This window comes from Nerophis lumbriciformis, linkage group LG26 (assembly GCF_033978685.3).
Source record: "Nerophis lumbriciformis linkage group LG26, RoL_Nlum_v2.1, whole genome shotgun sequence".
In the NCBI taxonomy this organism is placed as follows: domain Eukaryota; kingdom Metazoa; phylum Chordata; class Actinopteri; order Syngnathiformes; family Syngnathidae; genus Nerophis; species Nerophis lumbriciformis.
Window position 1 is genome coordinate 14,307,501 of NC_084573.2, and position 10,000 is coordinate 14,317,500.

At 40.7% G+C, this 10,000-nt stretch overlaps 1 protein-coding gene across 4 annotated transcripts in view; it reads right to left on the bottom strand.

Moving 5' to 3' along the window:
* The window catches only part of LOC133623874 (protein eva-1 homolog A), a 285,918-nt gene that overhangs the window by 172,295 nt on the left and 103,623 nt on the right, over positions 1-10,000 (bottom strand). For all 4 annotated transcript variants that reach the window (XM_072916260.1, XM_061987335.2, XM_061987334.2 and 1 more), the window contains one exon: positions 8,656-8,779. In XM_072916260.1, coding sequence (XP_072772361.1) covers positions 8,656-8,779 — 124 coding nt within the window. The remainder of the gene's footprint in view (positions 1-8,655; positions 8,780-10,000) is intronic.

Genomic DNA, 10,000 nt, shown 5'->3' on the forward strand with positions numbered 1-10,000 from the left:
TGCTGTATGAAAATAGAGTATAAAATATCAGGTTCTCAATAAACTTGCAATAGCAGCCTGAAGGCATCACGCTTTCGTCAACACACAGAGGTAGAGTTGCTCGGTGGACAAGTAGAGCCATGCAGATGCATTCCTAACACACATCCAGTCATGGTGACCTGTGACCACCGGAGCAGCTCCACTGGCCGGCGAATAAAAACAAGCGGCATTCATGTGGGGAGTGGAACAAGAATGCACGGAACAAAGTTCACCGGAATGGTTTGTCATGCCTTTTGGTGATGGATGCATGCTGGTTCTCTAACCTTTTTTACTTCACTGCTGCCTTTCTTTACTACCCTAACCAGTCATTGGTTAAGTGGCAGTGAACAAACAGCTGTTGATTGGCGGGGAAGATGTAGTGAAAGCTGAGGGATCAGTGGCTTTATTCTCCCACTGTGGACTGCAGTGCTGTGGCTGGAATGAAGATGAGTGGGATAACTAGCTTTGGTAGTCAGAGAGTAAAGGTTGGTTGTTCAGACAGCACATCTATCCCGTCCTATTTCCATAGTTCAGACCTGGGCAAATTAAGGCCCCGTTAGGCTTATCAATCTGGCCTGCCGGACATTCACACATTTTTTTTTTTTTTAGATCTTTAAGATCGAAACCGTAGCTGCCATTATGACGTTCAAATGACCGTAAGTCTTGAACTATACAAAGTATTTCAATGGTTGGAATCTGCGCTTTTGCATGACATACTAGTTACTAGAGATGCGCGGATAGGCAATTATTTCATCCGCAACCGCATCACAAAAGTCGTCAACCATCCGCCATTCACCCGAACCAACATTTTATCAAAACCACACCCGCCCGCACCCGCCCGTTGTTATATATCTAATATAGACGAGCAGAGACATTCAATGCGTGCCACGCACTAATATCTCTTGGCCACGCATTAGTGGCTAAGAGATATTAATGCGTGATAATATTTTTTATCATTATTATAATATTATTGTAATTTCCATTAAGAAAGTGTTGACTATTGTTGCCAATGCCCTCAGATCAGGAGTGCGTTCCTCACACTTTGTGTGCGCAGTTGCAGAAAGCAGAACGATGCTTTTAAGAAGTTAAAAAAATGTTTTAGAAAGACTAGGCCTATATTTTCATTAGGTAAAAAAAATGTTCTGAATTTATTTCAATGAATATTAACTTGTTAATGTTATAATGCTCAAATAGGGACGAGGGTGGGGTGCACAGTGAAGCAGTGAACAATTTCGCGACAAAGATGAACCTTTATTGATTGATCTGCAGCCATGACAAAATATCAGACAATCTCCATTGTCAACGACAGGCAGGAAAATAAAGATAAACACATAGCCTATGTTCTAGGCATAGGCATAGGCTCATACGTTTTTAAGTTGAAATAAAAAAATAAATAAAAAATGTGCCTCATAAGCCTTAGGCTGTCAATCACGCGCACAAACTTAAATTATACAATAACATATGTATGTCATCTCTATTTAAACAAAAATAAATTAAATAAATAATAATAATAAATTACCTGCAACTTATTGGCCAAGGCAAATAGCTGAAGGGGGGAAATCAAACCAATCAATTGCCTTAATTCCTTTGCATTGTAGTGCGCCCAAACAACACGTAACCATCAAAATTATTTAGCTGACCGAACTCAATATAGGTTAGACATGGGCTTATTTGGTATAGCCTATAGGTAACGTAGACTAATTCGTTTAACATATCCAACCGTATGTCTACTTACTTTTTTTTTTGTTAGCACTATGCAGGAATAAAATGGCATCTACAGTGCCAGGATTCATGCGAGAGCGCCTGGCCTCTAAAATGCACCCTGCTGCGCTGAAGGAGCGCTCACTTGCGCCACTTGTTGCTGGGACGCGGTGCCTGATGAATAATTGACTGTTTCAAAGAGTGCTGCTCGTTTTTCGTATGTGGGTAACAACATTTAACTATGTATGTATATTTCCGAATTGGTTCAACCGCCAACCGCCCGCATCTATTTAAAATCTATTTTTACCCGCCCGACCCGCGGTTTATCCGCGGACTCTGCGGTTGTGTCCGCAAACCGCACATCTCCACTAGTTACTATGGTAATCTAATGAGTTACTATGGTAATAATGATAAATAAATGGGTTGTACTTGTATAGCGCTTTTCTACCTTCAAGGTACTCAAAGCGCTTTGACACTACTTCCACATTTACCCATTCACACACACATTCACACACTGATGGAGGGAGCTGCCATGCAAGGCGCTAACCAGCACCCATCAGGAGCAAGGGTGAAGTGTCTTGCTCAGGACACAACGGACATGACGAGGTTGGTACTAGGTGGGGATTGAACCAGGGACCCTCGGGTCGCGCACGGCCATTCTTCCACTGCGTGATGCCGTCCAATCTAAGTCACAGCAGCTCAGACGAGGAACCAAGCAGTGTGGTTGTGGGAGCGTTTTCACAGAGTGTTTCCAGAGCAGCCAGGCTGAAATGCGAGTGTCAGGGACAGACAACAAAGCTCTAAAGCTTAGTGATGTATCACATGTATTAGATTGTAGGTGGTGTATTTTTTAACCCTTCACGTTCATATTTCGCTGCGTTTGTTGCATTTTTGTTGATTGTAAAATAAGTCGATGGAGAGGGGGCGTGACGTTCATATGTTGTCAATACTCAATGTTTTATCGTTCATAGGTAATGTTGTAAATCCCACAGTCTTTATTTTCATTGACATTCTGGGTGTCTCAATCAGTAAAAAAAAATTGAAATTCCATTCCTTTTTTTTAGGCGGTCTGTCATAATGTTTTTAGCATTCAATCAAACATTGACCTACTCAGTGGCCTAGTGGTTAGAGTGTCCGTCCTGAGATCGGTAGGTTGGGAGTTCAAATCCCGGCCGAGTCATACCAAAGACTATAAAAAAATGGGACCCATTACCTCCCTGCTTGGCACTCAGCATCAAGGGTTGGAATTGGGGGTTAAATCACCAAAATGATTCCCGGGCGCAGCCACCGCTGCTGCCCACTGCTCCCCTCACCTCCCAGGGGGTGATCAAGGGTGATGGGTCAAATGCAGAGAATAATTTCGCCACACCTAGTGTGTGTGTGACAATCATTGGTACTTTAACTTTAACTTTTATTATTATTATTATTATATTATGTATATATTCGTATATATGTTAGATTTTTTATCACTATATTAGTCTATTTATACCTGCATTGTCCTTTCCATCGTTACACTTTCCATCATTGTAACTGAGCTACTGTGTTAAACAATTTCCCTTGTAGATCATTAAAGTTTGTCTAAGTCTAAGTCTAAGTCTATTGTGAGGTTTTGTATTATTGTTCCTAAAAATCGGGACTTTTTCTGACCCGTTTACTTCTGGTGAACAAAGTGGCGGTCAACCCAACCAATCGGGCTACCGTGCAGTGTGCGAACTATCTGAGAATGCAAGGGGCCTGGATCTTAAAAGCAGAAATGAGCGACAAATCAAACTACGCAATAGAATCTTGGTATTATCTTCGACCCAACTCTCTCTTTGAGTCACACATTAAAGGCCTACTGAAACCCACTACTACCGACCACGCAGTCTGATAGTTTATATATCAATGATGAAATCTTAACATTGCAACACATGCCAATACGGCCGGGTTAGCTTACTAAAGTGCAATTTTAAATTTCGCTCGCAATATCCTGCTGAAAACGTCTCGGTATGATGACGCCTGCGCGTGACGTCACGGATTGTAGAGGACATTTTGGGACAGCATGGTGGCCAGCTATTAAGTCGTCTGTTTTCATCGCAAAATTCCACGGTATTCTGGACATCTGTGTTGGTGAATCTTTTGCAATTTGTTCAATGAACAATGGAGACAGCAAAGAAGAAAGCTGTAGGTGGGAAGCGGTGTATTGCGGCAGGTGTTGTGCCGGATAACGCACCCCCACCGTAGAATGCACCCCCTGACTGTTGTGCCGGATAACACAGCCGGTGTTTCATTGTTTACATTCCCGAAAGATGACAGTCAAGCTTTACCATTGGCCTGTGGAGAACTGGGACAACACAGACTCTTACCAGGAGGACTTTGAGTTGGAGGCGCAGACGCGGTACCGTGAGTACGCATGCAGCTGCGGCTTCCAAACATTTGATCGCTTGCCCGTACGTGCGTGCCGCTATGTGCATGTCACGTACGTAACTTTGGGGAAATATATGTGCTGTATGAACTTTGGGGAGGTGAACGGTACTTTGGGCTGTGGGATTGAGTGTGTTGTGCAGGTGTTTGAGTTGTATTGGCGGGTTATATGGACGGGAGGGGGGAGGTGTTTGTTATGCGGGATTAATTTGTGGCATATTAAATATAAGCCTGGTTGTGTTGTGGCTAATAGAGTATATATATGTCTTGTGTTTATTTACTGTTTTAGTCATTCCCAGCTGAATATCAGGTCCCACCCGCCTCTCACAGCATCTTCCCTATCTGAATCGCTCCCACTGCCCTCTAGTCCTTCACTCTCACTTTCCTCATCCACAAATCTTTCATCCTCCCTCAAATTAATGGGGAAATCGTCGCTTTCTCGGTCCGAATCGCTCTCGCTGCTGGTGGCCATGATTGTAAACAATGTGCAGATGTGAGGAGCTCCACAACCTGTGAGGTCACGCTACTCGTCTGCTACTTCCGGTACAGGCAAGGCTTTTTTATCAGCGACCAAAAGTTGCGAACTCTATCATCGATGTTCTCTACTAAATCCTATCAGCAAAAATATGGCAATATCGCGAAATGATCAAGTATGACACATAGAATGGACCTGCTATCCCCGTTTAAATAAGAAAATCGCATTTAAGTAGGCCTTTAAGAGTGTTACTAAAACCGCCTTCTTTCATCGCCGTAATATTGCTAAAATTTGTCCCATTTTGTCCACTCACGACGCTGACATCATTATTCATGCGTTCGTTATGTCTCGTCTCGATTACTGTAACATTTTATTTTTGGGTCTCCCTATGTCTAGCATTAAAAGATTACAGTTGGTACAAAATGCGGCTGGTAGACTTTTGACAAGAACAAGAAAGTTTGATAATATTACGCCTATACTGTATATACATGTATACCTATTTATATATATACCTAAACTGGCTCACCTGCACTGGCTTCCTGTGCACTTAAGATGTGACTTTAAGGTTTTACTACTTACGTATAAAATACTAAAGGGTCTAGTTCCATCCTATCTTGCTGATTGTATTGTACCATATGTCCCGGTCAGAAATCTGTGTTCTAAGAACTCCGGCTTATTAGTGATTCCGAGAGCCCAAAAAAAAGTCTGCGGGCTATAGAGCGTTTTCTATTCGGGTTCCAGTACTCTGGAATGCCCTCCCGGTAACAGTTAGAGATGCTACCTTAGTAGAAGCATTTACGTCCCATCTAAAAACTCATTTGTAGGTATGTCCGATAATGGCTTTTTGCCGATATTCCGATATTGTCCAACTCTTTAATTACCGATACCGATATCAACCGATATATACAGTCGTGGAACACATTATTATGCCTACTTTGGACAACCAGGCATGGTGAAGATAAGGTACTTTTAAAAAAAATTAATAAAATAAAATAAGCTAAATAAATTAAAAACATTTTCTTGAATAAAAAAGAAAGTAAAACAATATAAAAACAGTTACATAGAAACTAGTAATTAATGAACATGAGTAAAATTAACTGTTAAAGGTTAGTACTATTAGTGGACCAGCAGCACGCACAATCATGTGTGCTTACGGACTGTATCCCTTGCAGACTGTATTGATATATATTGATATATAATGTAGGAACCAGAATATTAATAACAGAAAGAAACAACCCTTTTGTGTGAATGAGTGTGAATGAGTATAAATTGGGGAGGAAGGTTTTTTGGGTTGGTGCACTAATTGTAAGTGTATCTTGTGTTTTTTATGTTGATTTAATAAAAAAAAAAAAAAACTAAAATAAAAAAAATAAAAAATTGATACCGATAATAAAAAAACGATACCGATAATTTCCGATATTACATTTTAACGCATTTATCGGCCGATAATATCGCCAGGCCGATATTATCGGACATCTCTACTAATTTGTATACTCAAGCCTTTAAATAGACCCCCTTTTTAGACCAGTTGATCTGCCGTTTCTTTTCTTTTCTGCTCTGCTCCCCTCTCCCTTGTGGAGGGGGAGTTACACAGGTCCGGTGGCCATGGATGAAGTGCTGGCTGTCCAGAGTCGGGACCCGGGGTGGACCGCTCGCCTGTGCATCGGTTGGGGACATCTCTGCTCTGCTATGGACTGGACTCTCATCATTATGTTAGATCCACTATGGACTGGACTTTCACAATATTATGCTAGACCCACTCGACGTCCATTGCATCCGGTCTCCCCAAGGTTTCTCATAGTCATTCACATTGACGTCCCACTGGGTTGTGAGTTTTTCCCTTGCCCTTATGTGGGATCTGAACCGAGGATGTCGTTGTGGCTTGTGCAGCCCTTTGAGAAACTTGTGATTTAGGGCTATATAAATAAACATTGATTGATTGATTGGACTATATATGTAATTAAAAAAAAAATCCTGGAGTGATCTCCAGGATTATCGGTTGATCGTATTCCCAGACATGTTGAACTATCTGGTGCTAGAGACGTCATTCTACACGGCAAAACAGATGAAAACTTGGAGGTCTACAACTTCTGGTATCAAGATTCTCCCGGATAAATCATGCATAGTTTTTGCTCGAGTAAGGTTAAATTTCATGATTTAACTTCTCATCTTGCGGGGACGCGTCCTTGTACATAAACTGAGTAGCACTCAATAGCTTTGATTTTCTGGTTTTTCATTTTCCCATTATGTCAGCCACTTATAAAGATAATCAGAGACACCACTGAAAACCTGGCTGGTTGTGAAAGAAGACGGAGAAGTGCATAGCATGTTGTTGTTGCACACGTTACGAGTACAGTATTTTTCGGAGTATAAGTCGCACCGGCCAAAAATGCATAACAAAGAAGGAAAAAAACATATATAAATCGCATTTTGGGGGGAAATTTATTTGATAAAACCCAACACCAAGAATAGTCATTTGAAAGGCAATTTAAAATAAATAAAGAATAGTGAACAACAGGCTGAATAAGTGTACGTTATATGAGGCATAAATAACCAACTGAGAACGTGTCTGGTATGTTAACGTAACATATTATGGTAAGAGTCATTCAAATAACTATAACATATAGAACATGCTATACGTTTACCAAACAATCTGTACGGTAATGTGTTAATAATTTCACACATAAGTCGCTCCTGAGTATAAGTCGCACCCCCGGCCAAACTATGAAAAAAACTGCATATTTAATGAGCCGGATGTGACGTCAGGTGAACAGAACCTATATATACCTCTATATGGACAAGTCTAGGGCTGTTGTCTATTTCAGTATTTATAAGAAATGTACAAAAACCCAAAACCAGTGAAGTTGGCACGTTGTGTAAATGGTAAATAAAAACAGAATACAATTATTTGCAAATCATTTTCAAACTATATTCAATTGAATAGACTGCAAAGACAAACTACTTAAAGTTCAAACTGGAAAACGTTATTTTTTTGCAAATATCAGCTCATTTGGAATTTGATGCCTGCAACATGTTTCAAAAAAGCTGGCACAAGTGGCAAAACAGAATGAGAAAGTTGAGGAATGCTCATCAAACACTTATTTGGAACATCCCACAGGTGAACAGGCTAATTGGGAACAGGTGGGTGCCATGATTGGGTATAAAAGCAGCTTCCAGGAAATGCTCAGTCATTCACAAACAAGGATGGGGCGAGGGTCACCACTTTGTGAACAAATGCGTGAGCAAAAAACAGTTTAAGAACAACATTTCTCAACCAGCTATTGCAAGGAATTTAGGGATTTCACCATCTACGGTCCGTAATATCATCAAAAGGTTCAGCGAATCTGGAGAAATCACTGCACGTAAGCGATGATATTATGGACCTTTGATCCCTCAGGCGGTACTGCATCAAAAAGTGACATCAGTGTGTAAAGGATATCACCACATGGGCTCGGGAACACTTCAGAAAACCCCTGTCAGTAACTACAGTCCGTCGCTACATCTGACGCCCCGGCTTATTTCAGCAAGACAATGCCAAGCCACGTGTTACAACAGTGTGGCTTCTAAGTAAAAGAGTCCAGACCTGTCTCCCATTGAGAATGTGTGGCGCATTATGAAGCGTCAAATACCACGAAGGAGACCCCCGGACTGTTGAACAACTTAAGCTGTACATCAAGCAAAAATGGGAAAGAATTCCACCTGAAAAGCTCCAAAAATTGGTCTCTTCAGCTCCCAAACGTTTACTGAGGGTTGTTAAAAGGAAAGCCCATGTAACACAGTGGTAAAAATGCATGTGACAACTTGTTTGCAATGTGTTGCTGCCATCAAATTCTAAGGTAATTATTATTTGCCAAAAAAACTTAGTTTCTGAGTTCGAATGTTAAACATCTTGTCTTTGCAGTCTATTAAATTTAATATAAGTTGAAAAGTATTTGCAAATCATTGTATTCTGTTTTTATTCACGATTTACACAACGTGCCAACTTCACTGGTTTTGGGTTTTGTATAGGGAATGTAATATAAGCAAGTTTTATTGGGAAAATACTGGACTGGACTTACTGGGTCTGCACTTGTACCAGACTGTGAGGTATTTGCTGCTGCCAGGACACTGGTCCATTCCAAACACTCGACTGTTGACAAGAACTTGACAGCTCCTTCTGTCTTGGCACTCGTCCAGCATTTTCTAAACAGCGGCAGGGTTAGCAGAAGAGGACCACAACAAGTAGGTGAACAATGAGGCGAATGCAGCGAAGCCAGAAGCATGCAAACCTAAAACCACTTCAAACAGCCATTAGAACCTGGGGAGGGGAAGTCCGGAAGGGTCCACTCTGTTTATTCATCCCTTCGCATCTCAACTTTCATCCTAACACGTAACGTTCTCGTTAACCGCATTCCACAGGGAATTACTAATAAGTGTAGTGTGGACATCAACAAAAGAGTAAATGGATCACAGTAAAACAAGATTAAGGAAAAGTAGTGACCAAGTGATTTGTAATCAGTTGTGAACATTTATCTTTTTTTTTTACTTTATATGCTAATACAAAGTGTGAAAGGAAGAGATGGTAAAATGATCTATGTATAGCAAATCATAAGCTAATGCTCTACTGTCTCCTGTAACAGTATTAACGTGCATATATTTACATTTGTTCTGCCACCAGTAATAGATGTAGATATGTGTGAATGCTAAGTATACAGCAGGGGTCCCCAAACTTTTTAACCCAGGGGCCGCATTGGGTTAAGGAAATTTGGGCTATATATATATTACACCCGAAGTTACTGTGGTTCATGCGTTGGAAAGTGCTCAATACCGGGGTAGAGCGGATTAGTTGTTGGGTCATGAAAAAACACGGAGGCTATTTCATCTTTACAAGCCTGTTTCGCAGGTTTCCCTGCTTTTCAGGGGATTTTATATGATAAAATCTACAGACTTATAAGGATGAAATAGCCTCCGTGTTTTTTCCTGATCTAACAATATATATATATATATATATATATATATATATATGCATACAGTATATATATATACATATATATATGTGTATGTATATATATATATATATATATATATATATATATATATGTATGTGTGGGAAAAAAAATCACAAGACTATTTCATCTCTACAGGCCTGTTTCATGAGGGGGGGTACCCTCAATCGTCAGGAGATTTTAATGGGAGCATTCGCATACCATGGTTTATATAGGGCACAGAGTGGGTGGGTACAGGCTGGCCTAGGGGCGTGGTGATTGGCTCATGTGTTACCTAGGAGGTGTTTCCGTCTATGGCGGCATGCTGTGACAATTTCGCTGCGCTTGTTGAGGGATGACAGGTCTGGACGGTAAATAATAAACAGTTTCTCTTTCAAGCATAGGTTGCATCTTTTATTACCACTATTGTAAGTTGTGC